We start from the raw sequence: 24,551 nt of genomic DNA, 5'->3' as shown, positions 1-24,551 counted from the left end.
GTTGGTTAATATATATGTTAAGTTGAAAATGTTTGTCAGGTATAAAGTATGAAATAATAACAGCTGTCCTCTCAAAATATAATGTGGATCAAATTTGTTAGCGATGGACAGACCAACAGACAGACAGACCTTTGACCTAGGAAGTGGTACATATATCATGACACACCCTCTGGTGTTGGTTAAAATAGATGTCAAGTATAATATTTGAAATCAAAACGGTTTTCAAGATATAGAGCGGACACAATCTTCACCACAGGACACAGGGTTGTCAACTGAACCAAAGTTTTTTTGACGTTAACCTTTGACCTAGGAAGTTGTACATACATCATGACACGCCCTCTGGTGGTGGTTAAAATGTATGACAAGTATATACTTTGAAATCATAACGATTATCTAGATATGGAGCGGACACGATCTTCACCACAGGACACAGGATTGTCAACTCGAAACCAAAGTTTTTGACCTTGACCTTTGACCTAGGAAGTTGTACATACATCATGACACACCCTCTGGTGGTTGTTAAAATGGATGTCAAGTATAAACTTTGAAATCATAATGGTTATCTAGATATGGAGCGGACACGATCTTCACCACAGGACACGGGGTTGTCAACTGAAACCAAAGTTTTTGACCTTGACCTTTGACCTAGGAAGTTGTACATACAACATGACACACCCTCTGGTGTTGGTTAATAATCATGTTAAGTATTAAGTATGAAATCATAACGGTTCTCTAGATATGGAGCGGACACGAAAGTGTTACGGACGGACGGACGGACAGACTGATCACTATAGGGTGACCCGCCGTCGCCGGGGCCCTAACTATCATGCGACAATATCTGAATACCCGGTATACTAAAGATTAAGTATCCTCCATTAGATATAAATTTTCCTTGATTTTGTGGTCAAATTTAGTTTTCTATGTTGGTTTCTTTAGCCATGTGATTGTCAGTCGATATTAAGAGTTTGAATATCCCTTAGGTATCTTTTACCTCTCTTTTAAATGTTCAACAAAGTACAAAATGTATGCTGTCTTTGGCAAAACTAACCTGGATTATCTCCCTTGGACCCTGCTGCTGCAGCTAACATCTGAGATGACATGAAGTTCACCTAAAAAATCATAGAATTATTATTAGATCATCTTTTAAACAATTTGTAAACAAGAATATGTAACACAAGAAATTATATTTAATTGCACTGTAATAAAGTTAACACAACAAATTTCATTTAATTACACTGTAGTAAAGTTAACACAACAAATTTCATTTAATTACACTGTAATAAAGTTAACACAACAACAAAGAACCTAATACACCACTGCATCTTAGGTAGATTATGACAATGTCTCTTTCACAAAGTTTGCATGTTCAACTTTTGTGTAAAAGACAAATTGTCTTACTAATTACTAACCATGATTGATTTTATGCTGATAGACCTTAAGATAAAGTTTTAATACAAGGATGAAAATGTGGTCAAGGACAACAGACATATGACACACAAAAAATTTGTAACATAAGGCATTGGTATACTAGATATGTAGCATCCAGGTCTTCTACCCTCTGAAAAGCTTAATAGAAATAATTTACACAGTCACTGCTGGCTTATAATCCCTATGTCTTACATTCTGCAACTTTCAATGCAGGCTAGACAAAAACGATTTGTTGACTTTTACAGAAAAAATGGATATTGTCATTTCTATACAATTTCTATTACGCTGTACTTGTAGCTCTTTTGATTAAAGAACTAAAATGTTGTGCCGTCCAGTATCTGACCTGTCTATTAAACACATCACTGACCTGTGTATTATACATAGCTTGTACACTTCTCTTTATGCGTAACATTTCCCGGACCATATCTAACTTGTCTATTAAACACATCACTCACCTGTGTATTATACATAGCTTGTGCACTTCTCTTTATACGCAACATTTTCCTGACGTATCTGACCTGTCTATTAAACACATCACTCACCTGTGTATTATACATAGCTTGTACACTTCTCTTAATAAGCAACATTTCCCTGACCGTATCTAACCTGTCTATTAAACACATCACTCACCGGTGTATTATACATAGCTTGTACACTTCTCTTTATACGCAACATTTTACTGACGTATCTAACCTGTCTATTAAACACATCACTCACCTGTGTATTATACATAGCTTGTACACTTCTCTTTATACGCAACATTTCCCTGACCGTATCTAACCTGTCTATTAAACACATCACTCACCTGTGTATTATACATAGCTTGTACACTTCTCTTTATACGCAACATTTCCCTGACCGTATCTCACCTGTCTATTAAACACATTACTCACCTGTGTATTACCGTAGATACTCGCTTATAAGTCGGAAGTTTGGGAGTAAAATTCAGAATCCAGAGAGGGGTACCGACTTATAAGCGAGATCAAGCGACCAGAGGAAAAATCCAAGCTCGAGAGAAGTGGTCAGGAGTGAATTTCCTGGTCAAAACTACGTCGGTGATTGCCAAACCTACATAAATCCCTAAATTAAAAGTTTTTGTTGAAAATAAATGACTACAATACTGTCTTTGTGTTTTATTTGTTCTCTGTTAACATTTTTCTGTCAATTTGTTTTGAATTTCCGACTGCTTCCGGTTTGTGTATTGGAAGTACACCACTAATTCATGGTCCCATTGCTTTCTATGTTAAATTCCTCCGTTTCAAGCAGGCACACCTCTTTTATTTTAAGTTCAAATAAAGTGGCAATCATTGCATTTCAAAGCAACACTTTATGGTGTCTTGTACTGAAAAAATCAACATACCTTACATTGCATATAAGAAAGAACTGGTTCCCGGAACTTCAGATGTACCAAAACAGGTACTTCAGATCTGACAAACAGACAAAATGTACCCTCTTTTTAAAATTTGGTGCAGTTTTTTTACTATTCAAAATTAAAAGTCCAAAAGTGTTCTACAATGATCACCAGTCCTTCAGCTTTCATTTGATACCAAAAATACCTAAATATTCTACATATTTTGAAAGTTACACTCATGCGTAGGAACTATTTTGTGTTAAATATGTACTACTTTCTGGTATGTGCTTTCTGGCCGGGCCTGAATTAGTGGTGTTACACCTATAACAGAACCAAACTTGCTATATTGACTTGAGCATTACTTTATTTCATTCTATGATCTATTTCAAGCAATAAAAAACATATAAAGCCTTAGTCCAAATACTATTTTATTAATTTAAAGCTCAAATTGGACTGGTAGTAACATATGGGTTATTCAAAGAAAACTGCATATGTATATTACCATTGGCCAATATATTTTTTTTATTCTCAATATCATTGTTTTATTTATTAATTTCTATTAGGAAAGCTATGTGCTTACTAATAGTCATATTTTTATCAGAGGTTCTTCATTAAATAACAATACATTAGTCCAAACTTAAGACATAAATGAGAAATTATCCCCCCTTTTTTCTTGAAATTGAAAAAAGGCTTTTTTTTTGCATGAATTATAATTCTGTGGTAAAACATAGATTAATAAGAGCAATTTATATATCCCTCAGCTAGATAACTTGCTAAACTGGTCCAAAATTGCATGTACAGTGAGATTTAAGAATTCTTATATGAGTATATACCATTTGCCTAGATTGTAAAAGGCTACCATAAGAAAAACAAAAAAACTTGAAAAATCATGAGATTATTTTGACTAAGAGCTATTTTGTTCCATAAACAAGTCATAAAATACATGTTTTATTGATTTGAATCAGAAAAAATGCAAAAATGAGAACTTGGAGTCAAGTCTTAACTGCATGCATGTTGTATGACCATAAAAGGCTAACATATTTGAGTATGCCAATTTAAGAGCTTAAATTTCCCATAAGCAGGACGGTTGACCCAAAAAAGATGATTAGACATGATTACTAACATCCTATTTGACTTATTTTCATTGGAATAGGTACAACTTCTAAAAATTGGATTTCTGGTGATTCTCTGTAATAGGAAGTACACCACTAATTCATGGTCCCATTGCTTTCTATGTTAAATTCCTCCGTTTCAAGCAGGCACACCTCTTTTATTTTAAGTTCAAATAAAGTGGCAATCATTGCATTTCAAAGCAACACTTTATGGTGTCTTGTACTGAAAAAATCAACATACCTTACATTGCATATAAGAAAGAACTGGTTCCCGGAACTTCAGATGTACCAAAACAGGTACTTCAGATCTGACAAACAGACAAAATGTACCCTCTTTTTAAAATTTGGTGCAGTTTTTTTACTATTCAAAATTAAAAGTCCAAAAGTGTTCTACAATGATCACCAGTCCTTCAGCTTTCATTTGATACCAAAAATACCTAAATTTTCTACATATTTTGAAAGTTACACTCATGCGTAGGAACTATTTTGTGTTAAATATGTACTACTTTCTGGTATGTGCTTTCTGGCCGGGCCTGAATTAGTGGTGTTACACCTATTGGCCACAGACCACAATTAATTCCTCTATCAGTTCTTTATAACCTTTTGCATCATTAAAAAAATTGCACCATGCACTTTTGTCCAATTTTTTTTTGTGTGTAATGTATTGTCCTAGTCCAAATATATATCCAAAATTCAGAAAGATTGAAGCAATCACTTTTACAAATTTAGCCAATACACATCCATACCCCTATTGACAAGTCAAGAGATGTTCCGAAAACTGTAAATATCACCTTTTTGCACTTGACCTAATCACTCATTCCATATCAAAATCAGTTAAAATACAACCTCCAAAAATTTATTTGACCTCTCTTCTTTCATTTCCATCCAAAAAGATTTAAGGAATGAGTGAGGAAAGGAAAGAAAAAAAATTAAGGAAAAATACACTCTAATTAAAAGGAACTATATTCGTGGACAACGAAAAGCTGGGTCATTAATTGTGGTCTTGGGCCTATTAGGGGCCTAAAACTTGACCAATTCTAATAAAACTTGGCATGATTCAAGCTTAGTATATTATAAAACAGGTTACAAAGTTTCAAAGCCATATGATACCAAATAAAAAAAATGTGGCATTTTTTATATCTGAATTTTGGGTGCTGAATTGTGGCGTTGAATTAGAACAATTAAAACTATCAAATTTGAGCTTCTAAAAACCAAAAGATACCAAAACTAACACTTTTTAATGTCTCTATGTATAAGTTAACATCTATTTAAAGCAACAGAAAGCATATTTCATGTATCAGACTTATGCAAAATGGCCAGAAGTTAATTTTATATGAGCCTGTGCCAAAAAATAGAGGTTTTCAATTAGGGTGAGGCCTTATATCAAATGTAATATTTTTCACTTACCACAATTTTCTGAAGTTGTTAAGTTATCAAACAAACTTTAACAGGTTATAAATGTACTTTTGATGGAAATATAAGTTTCAAATAGCATAACGCATGTGGATAAAATGGTCTTTAGCAATGTTATGCTTAAAAAAACAGATTGCCAGTTAAGGCCGTTCCCCACATTTGCATATTTAAAAGCATATAAATGATATGGGAGATGGAGATATACTTCTTTTTGCTAAAATCTGTGCTCAGATATGATAAAACATGGAGCCTGGATGTAACAAGACTGTCACTTTCAACTATATATGCAGACAGTATGGTCTGATGCAAAGTTTATTAACTTTACTGTTTAAAAACTGAATGAAATGTCAGCCTCAAAAGGCCAATATTTAAACCACTAGCTATCCAACAGAAGAAAGTAAAGGTAGTCTGTGAAACAGAAATGGTTAAGCAACCAGTAATAAGTGTTTTTGATGTAGGTTAAGTGCAATCTGTTTTGGAATACAACTTTTAAGTGCATAGAACTTCACATTTCACCTGCTGTGTATACTGACCGTTAGACTTAGACTATTAAAACAGCACATTTTGCACTCTTTTTATGTTTTTATCTACTTTTTTTTGTGTTCAGAGTTCACAAATATAAGTTAAACAACTGAAATAAATACCACAAACACAAATAGATATCAGAAAAAAACTGTCAGAGAGAAATTAAACATGCTGTTTTTGAAAAAAAATAGTGAAAAAAGTGAAAAAGCTACATTTTAGGCATTTAACCTGAAAAGTGACTTTTTCACAAAATTTCTATCAAATGAAAGTGAAAATCATTTCTTCTCATATAGTTTGACAAATCAATACCAATAGATCATTCAGAAAAGATGCCAAAGTAAAAATTCTAAATTTGCTGAAATGCACCTCTTAGGCCACAGACCACAATTAATTCCTCTATCAGTTCTTTATAACCTTTTGCATCATTAAAAAAATTGCACCATGCACTTTTGTCCAATTTTTTTTTGTGTGTAATGTATTGTCCTAGTCCAAATATATATCCAAAATTCAGAAAGATTGAAGCAATCACTTTTACAAATTTAGCCAATACACATCCATACCCCTATTGACAAGTCAAGAGATGTTCCGAAAACTGTAAATATCACCTTTTTGCACTTGACCTAATCACTCATTCCATATCAAAATCAGTTAAAATACAACCTCCAAAAATTTATTTGACCTCTCTTCTTTCATTTCCATCCAAAAAGATTTAAGGAATGAGTGAGGAAAGGAAAGAAAAAAAATTAAGGAAAAATACACTCTAATTAAAAGGAACTATATTCGTGGACAACGAAAAGCTGGGTCATTAATTGTGGTCTTGGGCCTATTAGGGGCCTAAAACTTGACCAATTCTAATAAAACTTGGCATGATTCAAGCTTAGTATATTATAAAACAGGTTACAAAGTTTCAAAGCCATATGATACCAAATAAAAAAAATGTGGCATTTTTTATATCTGAATTTTGGGTGCTGAATTGTGGCGTTGAATTAGAACAATTAAAACTATCAAATTTGAGCTTCTAAAAACCAAAAGATACCAAAACTAACACTTTTTAATGTCTCTATGTATAAGTTAACATCTATTTAAAGCAACAGAAAGCATATTTCATGTATCAGACTTATGCAAAATGGCCAGAAGTTAATTTTATATGAGCCTGTGCCAAAAAATAGAGGTTTTCAATTAGGGTGAGGCCTTATATCAAATGTAATATTTTTCACTTACCACAATTTTCTGAAGTTGTTAAGTTATCAAACAAACTTTAACAGGTTATAAATGTACTTTTGATGGAAATATAAGTTTCAAATAGCATAACGCATGTGGATAAAATGGTCTTTAGCAATGTTATGCTTAAAAAAACAGATTGCCAGTTAAGGCCGTTCCCCACATTTGCATATTTAAAAGCATATAAATGATATGGGAGATGGAGATATACTTCTTTTTGCTAAAATCTGTGCTCAGATATGATAAAACATGGAGCCTGGATGTAACAAGACTGTCACTTTCAACTATATATGCAGACAGTATGGTCTGATGCAAAGTTTATTAACTTTACTGTTTAAAAACTGAATGAAATGTCAGCCTCAAAAGGCCAATATTTAAACCACTAGCTATCCAACAGAAGAAAGTAAAGGTAGTCTGTGAAACAGAAATGGTTAAGCAACCAGTAATAAGTGTTTTTGATGTAGGTTAAGTGCAATCTGTTTTGGAATACAACTTTTAAGTGCATAGAACTTCACATTTCACCTGCTGTGTATACTGACCGTTAGACTTAGACTATTAAAACAGCACATTTTGCACTCTTTTTATGTTTTTATCTACTTTTTTTTGTGTTCAGAGTTCACAAATATAAGTTAAACAACTGAAATAAATACCACAAACACAAATAGATATCAGAAAAAAACTGTCAGAGAGAAATTAAACATGCTGTTTTTGAAAAAAAATAGTGAAAAAAGTGAAAAAGCTACATTTTAGGCATTTAACCTGAAAAGTGACTTTTTCACAAAATTTCTATCAAATGAAAGTGAAAATCATTTCTTCTCATATAGTTTGACAAATCAATACCAATAGATCATTCAGAAAAGATGCCAAAGTAAAAATTCTAAATTTGCTGAAATGCACCTATTAGGGGCCTAAAACTTGACCAATTCTAATAAAACTTGGCATGATTCAAGCTTAGTATATTATAAAACAGGTTACAAAGTTTCAAAGCCATATGATACCAAATAAAAAAAATGTGGCATTTTTTATATCTGAATTTTGGGTGCTGAATTGTGGCGTTGAATTAGAACAATTAAAACTATCAAATTTGAGCTTCTAAAAACCAAAAGATACCAAAACTAACACTTTTTAATGTCTCTATGTATAAGTTAACATCTATTTAAAGCAACAGAAAGCATATTTCATGTATCAGACTTATGCAAAATGGCCAGAAGTTAATTTTATATGAGCCTGTGCCAAAAAATAGAGGTTTTCAATTAGGGTGAGGCCTTATATCAAATGTAATATTTTTCACTTACCACAATTTTCTGAAGTTGTTAAGTTATCAAACAAACTTTAACAGGTTATAAATGTACTTTTGATGGAAATATAAGTTTCAAATAGCATAACGCATGTGGATAAAATGGTCTTTAGCAATGTTATGCTTAAAAAAACAGATTGCCAGTTAAGGCCGTTCCCCACATTTGCATATTTAAAAGCATATAAATGATATGGGAGATGGAGATATACTTCTTTTTGCTAAAATCTGTGCTCAGATATGATAAAACATGGAGCCTGGATGTAACAAGACTGTCACTTTCAACTATATATGCAGACAGTATGGTCTGATGCAAAGTTTATTAACTTTACTGTTTAAAAACTGAATGAAATGTCAGCCTCAAAAGGCCAATATTTAAACCACTAGCTATCCAACAGAAGAAAGTAAAGGTAGTCTGTGAAACAGAAATGGTTAAGCAACCAGTAATAAGTGTTTTTGATGTAGGTTAAGTGCAATCTGTTTTGGAATACAACTTTTAAGTGCATAGAACTTCACATTTCACCTGCTGTGTATACTGACCGTTAGACTTAGACTATTAAAACAGCACATTTTGCACTCTTTTTATGTTTTTATCTACTTTTTTTTGTGTTCAGAGTTCACAAATATAAGTTAAACAACTGAAATAAATACCACAAACACAAATAGATATCAGAAAAAAACTGTCAGAGAGAAATTAAACATGCTGTTTTTGAAAAAAAATAGTGAAAAAAGTGAAAAAGCTACATTTTAGGCATTTAACCTGAAAAGTGACTTTTTCACAAAATTTCTATCAAATGAAAGTGAAAATCATTTCTTCTCATATAGTTTGACAAATCAATACCAATAGATCATTCAGAAAAGATGCCAAAGTAAAAATTCTAAATTTGCTGAAATGCACCTCTTAGGCCACAGACCACAATTAATTCCTCTATCAGTTCTTTATAACCTTTTGCATCATTAAAAAAATTGCACCATGCACTTTTGTCCAATTTTTTTTTGTGTGTAATGTATTGTCCTAGTCCAAATATATATCCAAAATTCAGAAAGATTGAAGCAATCACTTTTACAAATTTAGCCAATACACATCCATACCCCTATTGACAAGTCAAGAGATGTTCCGAAAACTGTAAATATCACCTTTTTGCACTTGACCTAATCACTCATTCCATATCAAAATCAGTTAAAATACAACCTCCAAAAATTTATTTGACCTCTCTTCTTTCATTTCCATCCAAAAAGATTTAAGGAATGAGTGAGGAAAGGAAAGAAAAAAAATTAAGGAAAAATACACTCTAATTAAAAGGAACTATATTCGTGGACAACGAAAAGCTGGGTCATTAATTGTGGTCTTGGGCCTATTGATTTTCATGGTCAAATGGTTTGTGCATAAACCCAAAAGAAAAAGCCAAGAACCAAAAATGAAAATGAGATAACAATGTACCAACTATGTAAAAGGATGTATTCAGCGGAGTTATTGTGTCATTATTGTGATATCATGATATCAATTCAATACTTATAAATCATACAATAATCAAAAATAATTTTAAGATTCATTCCCAAGATCAAAATATTATTCATTAAAATGTCTCAGGTAAACACAAAGATTACAAAATTGATTGGCAAGCCAATATAATCCATTGATAACCCCTAATTAAGAGACAAAGAGTTGTATTCACTAAAGGTGTGAAAAACATCAGTGATAGGTGAACAGATGACACTAATGAGTTGGGAGTTATTTTAATATAAAGTTGATTAGCTTCACTTAATTTTTTTAATCCTTTATAAATCATCACAATATAATGAGAATTATGAAGTGTACATGCTCCTTTAACACTGAGTTATGTGTGCTGTGAAAATATTGATCGACTTTAATTTTTTTCAGGTTCATATTGGTTTATGTTCGCTTTTCTCAAACAATAGGTTGTTAGTCATACCCTACAAAATCATTGATGCATTACGTAAACAACACATGGCTAATCTGTAATCAAACAGTGAACAAAACAACAGGAATAAATACATCTTTATTATTAAACAGCTATATAAATTATCATAATCAACATCAACATCAACTAAATTCAAACCAAACAAACATTCATGCAGAAAATGAATATAATTCCTGGATTTGCATTGGTTTTACCGGCGTTCAGTAACTGTCAGCTGCAAACAAAAATGTCCAAATTTTGTCCGACTTATACGAGGGTCAAGACTAAATCCTCAGAATTTGGAGCTGAAAAGGGCATCCGACTTAAAGTCGGATCGACTTATAAGCGAGTAGCTACGGTATACATAGCTTGTACACTTCTCTTTATACGTAACATTTCCCTGACGTATCTAACCTGTCTATTAAACACATCACTCACCTGTGTATTATACATAGCTTGTACACTTCTCTTTATACGTAACATTTCCCTGACAGTATCTTCATTACCATGTTTGATCTCAAACTCTTTCCACACTTGCCAGAAGTTAGGAGCTACCTATAAAATACATAATTACAAATCAATAATATGAAATATCATGTATGAGAATAAATTGAAATAGCAAAAAAATGATATGTATGCATTTTTTTGTTTTTGTCATTTTATTACTTAATTTTTGTGCTTGGATGTAAAGCAGAAAATTATCTTGTCTAATTTCAAGCCAATATTGAAAATTGTATTTCATAAATAAAATCGTTTTTTGTTGTTGTAAAAAGTTTATTTATTCAGAAAAAAAAGTTCTAGCTATATTATAGTACTAACTCGAGGATCACAGATTTGTGATGCATGGGAATATATAGCTCTAGCTCTGTCAATCTCCCCTAACTTCCTCTCCAAATCAGCAAATCTTATACACATCTCTCTGTAAACAGTTAAATATAAAGTATATAATACCATATTACAAGTTAGCACTTCACACTGTCTATCAATACAATGTGAAGATTTAAGAGGTGTGCAAAGTTACTATAGATGCTTTCATAATCATAGTTACAAATATGTTAAGTCCTAAGTCCTGAAACTGGACATCAATGACGGGAACTATTGGATAACCATATTGCAGAAATTTTCACTATTTACAATGTAGAATTTTCTTATACTTTCCTTAAAAAAAGATACATTGTGTAATATTCTATTTACCATTTACATTACATGATCACTCCATGTATATAGGAATAACTGCTTAAATTATAATGAAATTAGCACTGGTTGCTTCCTGTTACTAGTTTGTTAAAAGAATAAAAAATTTCAATAGTCAATTTTTGATAACCTTTTTAACAAGAGATTTATCATTAGGACTGAATATAAATCCATTTAAATAAGAGAAACAATACAATATGCACAGCATATTTTGAATGATTTTAGTGTGGAAAAGGTTATCAAAAATTTAAAATGTGTGCATTTTGTTTTTTGGAAACTTATTCCATTTGCAAATGTTGAAATAATAATAAAAGCATCACAAAACAAGAATGTGTCCTCAGTACACGAATGCCCCACTCGCACTATCATTTTCCATGTTCAGTGGACCGTGAAATTGGGGTAAAAACTCTAATTTGGCATTAAAATTAGAAAGATCATATCATAGGGGACATGTGTACTAAGTTTGAAGTCGATTGGACTTAAACTTCATCAAAAACTACCTTGACCAAAAACTTTAACCTGAAGCGGGACAGACGGACGAACGAACGAACAGACAGACGGACGGACGAACGGACGGACGAACGGACGGACGGACGCACAGACCAGAAAACATAATGCCCCTCTACTATCGTAGGTGGGGCATAACAAGAATGTGTCCTCAGTACACGAATGCCCCACTCGCACTATCATTTTCCATGTTCAGTGGACCGTGAAATTGGGGTAAAAACTCTAATTTGGCATTAAAATTAGAAAGATCATATCATAGGGGACATGTGTACTAAGTTTGAAGTCGATTGGACTTAAACTTCATCAAAAACTACCTTGACCAAAAACTTTAACCTGAAGCGGGACAGACGGACGGACGAACGAACGAATGGACGGACGCACAGACCAGAAAACATAATGCCCCTCTACTATCGTAGGTGGGGCATAAAAATCTGAATTTACAGAATTAAATCTTAAAATTAATTAATTCTTCGAGTGCAAAAATATAATTGATTATTAAAAACAATGTGCATGTACTATTCTTCCTGTTGAAGAGTTTAGAATATAGACCTGTTACTTACCTTGCTTGTTCATCAGGTAACACTTCCAAAGCTTTTTCATAAATAGGTCGTGTATAAGTTACACCATAAATCTCAGCTGCTCTTTTTATATACACATTAAACATCTATAAATAGAAATGTTATCATGTTTTTAAGGTAATGGTATATCTTCTGCATAGTAAATACAAGTTTTAAATCATTAAAATGTCAAGTTATCTTGCTGTTTAAGACTTTCTCATTCAAATAGCCATGGATGGAAAAAATATTAAATCAAGGATAAGACTATATGGTATAACAAAAATTATTGCAAATGCAAAATTTGTGCTTCAAACACCAAATACGGTATTTTGATCTCGTTGATTTCTGAGTGAGTAAGATAATCATGTGCACAAGGTTGAGTGGGGATGAAGAAAAGGTAAAGAAATTCTCATAGGCTTTCATTGGTTTTAGATTGAAGCCTATACATGTACCCTAAATCAATCATGCTTAAACCAAGTATGACATTTTATCAATTCTTGCAAAAACTAAATTGATGAGTAAATGTCTTGTAGATCTTTAATGTTACCTCATATCTTTCCTCTGGCAGTACAGCTTTTGTAGCTCTGTCATACACGGCCATTGCATGTCTGGCTAACCCATGTTCCTCTTCTAACTTGGCATATAATAAAAAGATAGCTACAACGGGAAAGAAAAAGAAACAATCAATTTTGAAGACACAATACTATACATATCAGTGATTTTGCTAGCGCTCGTCACTTTCATATTTTACAAAAGTGTTTTCTCATTGACGAAAGTATTTCAAATCAATTTCATCACTTCAAGTTTTTGACAAGTTTATGACCTCCAGGTAATTAACATCTTCAACAGGTGTTACAAGTTGTGATTACAACTAATCCACTTATCACCATCAGATGGGTCACTTATCTGTTAATTATTAATAAACCCCATAATCGAAAGACCATCATAATTATTTCCTTAGGAAAATCAGTCAGTCAGCATTTCGACAACCAGGAGTATAGTTTCGTCATTTAATCAAAAATGTAACAACCCGGGAATTCAGTATTTCTCAAACGATCACAATCTGAAGTTCGTTTGTCGTAGATTCGTCATTCGAAGGCATTTTCGTCATATTTGATTTAAATTTTCATCAAAAACTTTCGACAATTTGCATTTAAAATAAAGAACTTTAATGAGTCTTTAATGTGTTTATTCAAAACTTTCACGAGTTAAGGTGATTCCTGTATTGTGTTCTACGCATAATAATATATAATATATTGAGTATTTTTAAGGCTGTGTCTTAAATTTTATTCTTCTACAATTACTACGCCCATAGACTACCCAACTCTAAGCACATAAGACTAATAAAAACCAAACTAAAGTTCAAATAGAATACCCACACGACAGTGCCATGTGCTGATTTTAATTGCACATTATGATACATAATATTATGTCGAAAAAATATAGTCAAGTAATTTATAATTACTACTGAAATCAAAACATTTCATATAACATCAAATAAATTCACATAAGCAAGATAAAAAATTTCAACTGAGAAACACGTCTAGTCGAGTTGGCCCTGTCGTGCTGAATGGCTATATCTCATGAAGCGCGGGAAAACAAATAACTGTCTATGGGAGACAACTAGAAGAAATTAATTACAATCTAATTCAGTTCCTTGAAACGGTTGTAATTACATGTATAGATGCCAGGCATATTTCAGTGGAGAAATGTACTTGTGGCAAATCCACCATCTCTGTTCATGACATTGTTAATCTTTTGTAATTGTGAATTATAAACTCAGCTTAAAAATATGGCCTAAATATTTATTGTCAATATATGTCAATAAAAGCCTATACAAAAATTATCCAATGTATAGTATGATATTCCAATAAACATCTGTACAAAACAAGAATGTGTCCTCAGTACACGAATGCCCCACTCGCACTATCATTTATGTTCAGTGGACCCTGAAATTCTGGTAAAATCTCTAATTTGGCATTAAAATTGGAAAGATCATATCATAGGAACATGTGTACCAAGTTTGAAGTCAATTGGACTTCAACTTCATCAAAAACTACCTTGACCAAAAACTTTAACCTGAAGCGGGACTGACGGACGGACGGACGGACGAACGAACAGACGGACGGACGAACGGACACACAGACCAGAAAACATAATGCCCCTCTACTATCGTAGGTGGGGCATAAAAAACTCTGTATACTAATATATGTTTGTATTTCAGTACAGCAAAATTGATAAATTTTCTTGAAAATAATAAATTCTATTAATCAATAAACCAGATGCTCCGCAGGGCACAGCTATATATGACCGCAGAGGTTGAACCCTGAACAGTTGGGGCAAGTATGGACACAACATTTAAGCTGGATTCAGCTCTAAATTTGGATTGTGATCAAATAGTTGACACAGCATAGGTTTCTGACACAGAATGAATGTGGTCTAATGAACTTAAAATATTTTTTTTGCCTTTGAGCAATTCACTATGCTGTTGAATATTAATCCTCTCAAAAAAATATTTGAAGAAATTTTCTTTTTATTTATGAAATCTGAAATGAGAAAAATTTAACCCCCCCCCCCCATATTTTTTTTCACATTTCCCTTTTTCCAAAACTGATCTCAATTCAAATTCCTAATGGAGTTTGCAACAATAACTACTCATTTAAATACATCATAAAATATTAAAATGTAAAATAAAGTGCTTGTTATCACTGAATGGTAAAGATTGTTTTAATTTATCAGTTGGTAGTAAAAGTGAATATACATTGTATATTGTATAAAACAATGATTTAAGTTGATTCAACTACTATTCTGGACAAAGAAAGATAACTCCAATTGAAAATTTCTTGCTATTGCACAATATTGTGCAATTAGATATTTCTTGCTATTGCGCAATACTGTGCAATTGAAAATATTTGCTATTGCACAATACTGTGCAATTAAAGATTTCTTGCTATTGCGCAATACTGAGATATTGAAAATTGCTTGCTATTGCACAATACTGTGCAATTGAAGATTTCTTGCCATTGCTGAATACTTAATATAATAATTTTGGACCCCGATTTGGACCAACTTGAAAACTGGGCCAAAAATCAAAATTCTAAGTACATTTTTAGATTCAGCATATCAAAGAACCCCAAGGATTCAATTTTTGTTAAAATCAAACTAAGTTTAATTTTGGACCCTTTGGACCTTAGTGTAGACCAATTTGAAAACGGGACCAAAAATTAAGAATCTCCATACACAGTTAGATTCGGCATATCAAAGAACCCCAATTATTCAATTTTTGTTGAAATCAAACAAAGTTCAATTTTGGACCCTTTGGGCCCCTTATTCCTAAACTGTAGGGACCAAGCCTCCCAAAATCAAACCCAACCTTCCTTTTATGGTCATAAACCTTGTGTTTAAATTTCATAGATTTCTATTTACTTATACTAAAGTTATGGTGCGAAAACCAAGAATAATGCTTATTTGGGCCCCTTTTTGGCCCCCAATTCCTAAACTGTTGGGACCAAAACTCCAAAAATCAATCCCAACCTTCCTTTTGTGTTCATAAACCTTGTGTTTAAATTTCATTGATTTCTATTTACTTATACTAAAGTTATTGTACGAAAACCAAGAATAATGCTTATTTGGGCCCTTTTTTGGCCCCTAACTCCTAAACTGTTGGAACCAAAACTCCCAAAATCAATCCCAACCTTTCTTTTGTGGTCATAAACCTTGTGTCAAAATTTCATAGATTTCAGTTTACTTAAACTAAAGTTATAGTGCGAAAACCAAGAAAATGCTTATTTGGGCCCTTTTTGGCCCCTAATTCCTAAAATATTGGGACCAAAACTCCCAAAATCAATCCCAACCTTCCTTCTGTGGTCATAAACCTTGTGTTAAAATTTCATAGATTTCTATTCACTGTTACTAAAGTTAGAGTGCGAAAACTAAAAGTATTCGGACGACAACGACGCAAGACGACGACACAAGACGACGACAACGTGATAGCAATATACGACGAAAAATTAAAATTTTTGCGGTCGTATAAAAAGATGAAACATAAATCCATGAACAAACCAAATGCTCCCCAGGGCACAGCTTTATAGGACCACAGAGATCGAAACCTGAACAGTTGGGGCAAGTATAGACACAACATTCAAGCTTGATACAGCTCTGAATTTGGATTGTGATTAAAAAGTTGACACAGAAAAGGTTTCTTACACAGAATGAATTAGGTCTATTGAACTTAAATTTTTTTTGTTGCTTAATTTGAGGAACACACTTTGCTGTTGAATAATAATCCCCTCAAAAAAAAATCTTTTTAATTTCTGAAATCTGAACTGAGAAAAATTTTATTAGAAGACACTTGTGCCTCTTATTCCTAAACCGTTGGGACCATAACCCCAAAATTCCATCCCAACCTTACTTTTGCAGCTATAAACAGTGTGTTAAAATTTTATTGATTTCTATTTACTTATACTAAAGTTATTATCCGGAAACCATCCGTCTTCGGACGACGCAGACGCCGACGTGATACCATTATACGACAATTTTTTTTTATTTTAGCGGTCATTTAAAAGTAAAAGTCATCTAGGGGTCAACATTTATCTTTATTCTGATACAAGTGTCAGCACAATAGTCAAAGCTTTAAATCAAGTCTCAAAATAGGTATATATATAAAGCAAGTATAGAATAGAATAGAATAGAATAGAATATTTACCCAATTAGGGCCCCAGGAGGGTATATAGCATACAGACAATATTATTATAAACAATAACATATGCAATACACAAACAATAAAAGATATGTAACAAGCGTTATATTAATGAGAAGAATAACAACAAAGTAGTGGTTCATACCTTTAGCAAACTTCTCCGGACAGTTTTCCAAGCATTGTTCAAACAAATCTCGGGCTCTTTCTAATTTAGTTCCTCCCTAAAAAAAAAAAATGTATGAAATTCCAATGATTCATTTATACTCTAGCTTCTATTAAAAAAAAATCCATAAAAAATACAATACAGTTATCTCTATACAAATGCAAAATAAACAAATCAGTCCATTTTATTTATTATTTCAGTATAAAATATCATAAAAAACAAAAATTCAACGAAATTATTCTATTGTCATTTGTGAATAAACAAGTTGGCACTGAGTAATACAATGTTATTTATATCATTATATTGTGAGTAAATGGATCAGACAAAACAGTATTACCTTAACATGTCTTTCATGGTTGACAAAATTACTGAATGTGTCCTATTCGATTCAAAATAATTCATAGAAGCTGTAGAGAAGATTTTATGAGATTCAAGAACAGATGGGTCTGATGCAGTAACCAGGAAATTCTATGGAAAACTGTGACGTCCACAAATTGTCAACTTATATATGTCACTTTAAACATGTCACGTGCATCCATTTCTTATAAAGGTCATAGAAAGCATGGACTATTGTAAACATGTTTTAAATTTATAGCGAAGAACAAAATAAAGCATCAGTTTTTGTTTTTAAAAGCAGTGTAGTTAAGCATTGGTGCAATCTAGCTTCTCCTCATTTATACAGAATCTTGGGGCATTTTGAGTTTGGTTGAAAGCCATTTTTCTGGGATTTAGTATGGACTAAAACTGACATTTGTGGAACAAATAGGTAAATAGTATACAATTTACAAACTAAACACATAATTGAATTTTTGTCTGTTTTTTTAATAAAGGCAGTTGAAAAAACTGTCAAAATAGGTGTAATATGGGTACCTCATGTTACATTCATTCCACCAGTCTTGGATGATTTTTTTAACATGATTTTGTGAAGACAACCTAAATACCTGCAACAAACTATCATTCACTATTGACTTACATATCGTTCTATAAACTTAACCAAGTAAGTGTTCCATATGTCGTACACATTTGGCCATTTAAATAGAGCAATTCCTTTCTCATAGCCTTTGAAAGCCTCTTCAAAATAATTATTTTCTTCTAAAAACAATCCATAGTTGATTATGATCTGTGGTGTGGCTATCCGTAGTTCTATAATTCTGTCATAAACAGCTTTACACGTCTGAAAAAATACACATACATATATTGTCAAGAAGAAAGATGTAATTATATACAGGTGACTCTCATTAACTCAAATCTGACGAGACAGTGACAAAAAATTTGAAGAAAGTGAAGTTTGACTGGAGGGAATCTGGTTGGATATCATGGGGAGACTATGAATTTTCACATAGTAAACCATTATTGAGTACTGTGGATTCAGTATTATTCTTTAGATACCAATTTTTGTGGTTTTTGTGGGTACAGGTGAACAACAAAATTAAATAATACTCCAAATTGACAACAACTCTTCGAATGGTCTGCAATTTTATTTGCTATGGTCTACATGTTTCGCCTGCAAAGCAGGCTTCATCAGGACAATTTTTATACAGAAATTCTTCCCTGAAGTACTCAAAGTGGTGCAATTTGACGTCGTCATGGTGAGAGAAACAATGAAAAGTGAAAGTAGCAATACAGAGTTATAAATAGATAAGATAAATATAGAAAATTAAGAAAATTAAAGTTTGTTTACAATGTAACTTGAGTTCGTTTTACTATTATATGATACATGAAATTGTTCTGAAGGCTTGGTATCTAATTGGACGAACTTCCCATGGTTCCTACGTACTACTTCGCAAGGCTTCTCTTCCAACCTGGCCATTGTTGGAGGTTACTGCTTCCTGATGCGTCAGCAACAATAGGAAGATTATGGTCGCCGCTATGGAAAATAAAATTGTCAAAAATGCTCTCGTGTTTAAAATTATTTGTTGATTCTACATAATTGTTGGATCGTCTGCAGTGGTTGGTTTGATTGAAGGCATGGGTGTGAATTCCTAGTTCCTTTACGATCGGCGCCTGTGGTACATTTCTTCTACTATCATTTATATCTGCTATCATTTATAGATGTTAAGGTGGTATCGGACATCTTGGTCATCTGGGTTCAGTTGTTATTTCGTCGCAAGTATGTTATATTCCTCGGTCCATGTATATGCTGGTGGCCTGTAGATTGGCGCGTGTAGCAAGGCAGTTCCTTTAGGATGTAAGGGTTCACGAATAAATAATATTAAATTAAATCCCATGTGGTGAACCAACGCCTGACAACCCTGCATACCAAGGTATCAACTTCAGGGACTCTAACGAAATGATTCACACAGGCGTTGGTTCACCACATGTAATTTAACAAAATTAAATGTTAAACAAATAACAGATTAAATTTAGGCTTGTATGCAAACTTCAGCAAAATCATGAATTTAAATATACACATACACGCAAGTTTTCCTCAATCCACAAAAATTGATATCCACAAAAATATATGCAACCACAGTATCCTGTTGATCTGATCTGTACAATATTCTAGTGGACATCCACTCAAATTATGTTTTTCATTTCAGGAGGCATTTTTTAAATTTGTTTTCAATATTTTGTAATTTGGTCAGAAGTCAGTATGACTCAGTAAGCTTTTGAAAGTGACTAATTCCCTTGTTACATATGGTTATTGAATCATTAGTTCTTTCCATGTAACTTGTTTATAAAAGTAATCTCTTATATTAACAGGTTTTATTGTAACTGATCAAATTAACATATGATAAGTACTTTTCCCGCACTTTTCTTTGACTTTTTTATGAACTAATGTTGTTCCATTTCAAAAGATTAAAAGGATTTGGTTATTGAAGGAATATCAAGGGTAACATGTGCCTGATTGAAGTCTCATTGATGTCTGTGTTCAAGGTTATATCTTATAGTGTTTGTCCTCCAGGAAATGTTGTGTTTAAGGTAGATCTTTGATAGTCTCTTTAAATTCAGTCACAATTTTGTAAACTCTAGGCAAATAACAGTGAATGGTATTGTATTTACCTTTCCCCTTTATAAATTTACCTTAAATGTACCAAAACTCTCCTCTAAATCAGCATATAATGACCAGACTTTCAAAGATTTATGTACTCTGTCTTGCACTGTTTCTGACTGAAAAATAAAATATTGTAAATAATTGAAAAACTTCTGATGTTGTTTCAATATATTGTAATGTTATGTAAATAATGTAAATATTGATCAACATTTACATATCTTAAGGAGGTACCCAACACTTTAACTAAAATTAATTTGGCTCGTTTAATTTTCATAAAATTTTGACAAAGTATTTACTTTGACCCTTTGACATAAATATAAATATTTTAAAAAATTTGAACTAACCGTTTTATCAGAAAAATTACACTGGTTATATTGCAGTTTGACAAACACTTATTTTGATCATTGAGAAGATTAATATTCCCTTAACAACACAACGTAATTAAAATGTTTAGCTGATTTCACAGAGTTATCTCCCTGTAGTGTTAGGTACCACTTTAAATTGGAAGTTGACAATAGACAACCAAATCTACTTCAATGATCATGAAAATTCCCCTTTTTCAATGAAAAATACCATGTAACTCAGAAACATTAAAATTTAAAATTTATAAAAATCTAAAGGGAGCTCACTTCAATAAATATAAACAATTCACCAAAGTTTCATACAAATTGGTAAAGGCGTTTTTGAGTTATTGTCTGACAAGTTGATGACGGCAGGACAGACGGACAACGGTATATCATTATACTTCCTGTAAAGGGATGTTTAAAAATTGGGCTGAAAGATGTGTCATATGTGGAAACATTTTTAATACAGAAGTGATTACCTCGTCATGATAAGAAACTTTACGTGTAGGAGGTGCTGTTACTTTTTGCATCAACTTCAGTGCTTCATCAAAATGGCTGAAATAAAATAAAAAAGTTTCAAATTGAGATAACTATTTATTATTCTACATAGATATCAAGATATTACCTTGCAAAGTTTTGTGTTCCTTATATCTGTATTTAAAATAACTTCATTGCATAAGTTAACAATTTAAGATTGAAATCACTTTAAATATGCATTATTTAACAAATTCTCTAAAATTACCCCAAAAACCTCAATTTCCGACCCATTAGACTAGATTATATCCAAATATATGGATATGGACTGAAATACAGAAGATAACGTTACCATAACCGCCTATGGAGAAACAATTGAGCATATTGCCCCAGTTGTAAAACCCAATACTAAAACCAGTCCTCAAACTAATAATGTCAATGTGCCTTTACAGCTGTGTACTCTCAATCTTATAAATAGCCTAAATTATCTATGTGTTTGAATCAATGCAAGAATAAACAGGTTATACAAACATTTTAATGACTTACTCATGTCTGATTTCCATTTCAGCCCATTCACACCATACTGATGCTAAATCATCCACATGTTTATACGGAACCTTTACTGCTTTATCAAATATAACTCTTGCCTAAAATGAGTCGTCAAAAGGTAAATATTACATATCTATAAAAGTAATTACTGAAATCATTTCAAAAGTATCAAATCATTATATAGATCAGTTAAAAAAAAGAACCTGTTACATGTTTTATTGTGGAAGGCATCACAAACTCCAGATAAGCAACAAATCATAAGTTTTGTACATCACATTACAGAGAATATTCATCCTTTATTTGATTAGATAAAAACATTTTTCATAAATCATTGACTCATGTTCTAATAATTTATGGAGAAAAATCTGCTCTTTTTCAATTTTTATCATTTTGTAAATCTGGGGCCATTTTAGGCCATTATAGTGCCTACTCATTAAAAATAGTCACAAAAACATGCTCAGGATAAGTCCACTCATTTATATGCAATGTAAATATTGATTCACTTATTAAACTTAATATTTAAAATATACTTACATCTTCAATTTGCCCAGCTTTTTCATAAAATTTAGCAAAATCCACCCACAATGTATGTGGCTTCCCTGTGGCTAATTTTGGATCCACTGTCTGCACTGCCTCAGTGTAGGTGTTTATAATCTGTAAAAGTCAAATAATAAATATACTGAACTACAAAGAAAATTCAAAATAGAAAATCCTTCATCAAGTGACAAAATCAAAAGCTGAAACACAACAATTGAAAGGAAAACAACTTTCATATTCCTGACTTGTTACAGGCGTTTCATCATACAGAAAGATAACTCTACCTGATGTACTTAAAATCATAACAGCAATTCATTACGTTTCAGAGTAATATTATTATGATAAAGAGGTTTTAATATGAGATAGATAATTAAAACGATAAAGAGGTTTTAATATGAGATAGATAATTAAAACGATAAAGAGGTTTTAATATGAGATAGATAATTAAAACGATAAACAGGTTTTAATATGAGATAGATAATTAAAACGATAAACAGGTTTTAAAACGATAAAGAGGTTTTAATATGAGATAGATAATTAAAACGATAAAGAGGTTTTAATATGAGATAGATAATTAAAACGATAGACAGGTTTTAATATGAGATAGATAATTAAAACGATAAACAGGTTTTAGTATGAGATAGATAATTAAAACGATAAACAGGTTTTAATATGAGATAGATAATTAAAACGATAAAGAGGTTTTAATATGAGATAGATAATTAAAACGATAAAGAGGTTTTAATATGAGATAGATAATTAAAACGATAAAGAGGTTTTAATATGAGATAGATAATTAAAACGATAAAGAGGTTTTAATATGAGATAGATAATTAAAACGATAAAGAGGTTTTAAATCGATAAAGAGGTTTTAAAACGATAAAGAGGTTTTAATATGAGATAGATAAAACGATAAAGAGGTTTTAATATGAGATAGATAATTAAAACGATAAAGAGGTTTTAATATGAGATAGATAATTAAAACGATAAAGGGGTTTAAATATGAGATAGATAATTAAAACGATAAAGAGGTTTTAATATGAGATAGATAATTAAAACGATAAAGAGGTTTAAATATGAGATAGATAATTAAAACGATAAAGAGGTTTTAATATGAGATAGATAATTAAAACGATAAAGAGGTTTTAATATGAGATAGATAATTAAAACGATAAAGAGGTTTTAATATGAGATAGATAATTAAAACGATAAAGAGGTTTTAATATGAGATAGATAATTAAAACGATAAAGAGGTTTTAAATCGATAAAGAGGTTTTAAAACGATAAAGAGGTTTTAATATGAGATAGATAAAACGATAAAGAGGTTTTAATATGAGATAGATAATTAAAACGATAAAGAGGTTTTAATATGAGATAGATAATTAAAACGATAAAGAGGTTTTAATATGAGATAGATAATTAAAACGATAAACAGGTTTTAAAATGATAAAGAGGTTTTAATATGAGATAGACAATTAAAACGATAACGATAAAGAGGTTTTAATATGAGATAGATAATTAAAACGATAAAGAGGTTTTAATATGAGATAGATAATTAAAATGATAAAGAGGTTTTAATATGAGATAGATAATTAAAACGATAAAGAGGTTTTAATATGAGATAGATAATTAAAACGATAAAGAGGTTTTGATATGAGATAGATAATTAAAACGATAAAGAGGTTTTAATATGAGATAGATAATTAAAACGATAAAGAGGTTTTAATATGAGATAGATAATTAAAACGATAAACAGGTTTTAATATGAGATAGATAATTAAAACGATTAAGAGGTTTAAATATGAGATAGATAATTAAAACGATAAAGAGGTTTTAATATGAGATAGATAATTAAAACGATAAAGAGGTTTTAATTATGAGATAGATAATTAAAACGATTAAGAGGTTTTAATTATGAGATAGATAATTAAAACGATTAAGAGGTTTTAATTATGAGATAGATAATTAAAACGATAAAGAGGTTTTAATATGAGATAGATAATTAAAACGATAAAGAGGTTTTAATATGAGATAGATAATTAAAACGATAAAGAGGTTTTAATATGAGATAGATAATTAAAACGATAAAGAGGTTTTAATATGAGAAAGATAATTAAAACGATAAAGAGGTTTTAATATGAGATAGATAATTAAAACGATAAACAGGTTTTAATATGAGATAGATAATAAAAACGATAAAGAGGTTTTAATAAAATGAGATAGATAATTAAAACGATAAAGAGGTTTAAATATGAGATAGATAATA

At 31.5% G+C, this 24,551-nt stretch overlaps 1 protein-coding gene across 1 annotated transcript in view; it reads right to left on the bottom strand.

The window, feature by feature from the left end:
• LOC139510057 (pre-mRNA-splicing factor SYF1-like) overlaps positions 1 to 24,551 on the bottom strand; it is a 42,680-nt gene that overhangs the window by 8,235 nt on the left and 9,894 nt on the right. The window contains exons 10-20 of the mRNA XM_071296277.1: positions 22,283 to 22,402; positions 21,746 to 21,846; positions 21,205 to 21,280; positions 20,411 to 20,497; positions 18,360 to 18,560; positions 17,369 to 17,444; positions 13,072 to 13,181; positions 12,528 to 12,631; positions 11,086 to 11,185; positions 10,705 to 10,821; positions 1,049 to 1,109 (exon numbers count right to left, since the gene is read on the bottom strand). Coding sequence (XP_071152378.1) covers positions 1,049 to 1,109; positions 10,705 to 10,821; positions 11,086 to 11,185; positions 12,528 to 12,631; positions 13,072 to 13,181; positions 17,369 to 17,444; positions 18,360 to 18,560; positions 20,411 to 20,497; positions 21,205 to 21,280; positions 21,746 to 21,846; positions 22,283 to 22,402 — 1,153 coding nt within the window. The remainder of the gene's footprint in view (positions 1 to 1,048; positions 1,110 to 10,704; positions 10,822 to 11,085; positions 11,186 to 12,527; positions 12,632 to 13,071; positions 13,182 to 17,368; positions 17,445 to 18,359; positions 18,561 to 20,410; positions 20,498 to 21,204; positions 21,281 to 21,745; positions 21,847 to 22,282; positions 22,403 to 24,551) is intronic.

Source organism: Mytilus edulis, chromosome 2 (genome assembly GCF_963676685.1).
Source record: "Mytilus edulis chromosome 2, xbMytEdul2.2, whole genome shotgun sequence".
NCBI classification, from domain to species: domain Eukaryota; kingdom Metazoa; phylum Mollusca; class Bivalvia; order Mytilida; family Mytilidae; genus Mytilus; species Mytilus edulis.
The sequence above is the reverse complement of the archived record's forward strand: the minus strand, read 5'-3'. Positions and strand labels throughout refer to the sequence as shown.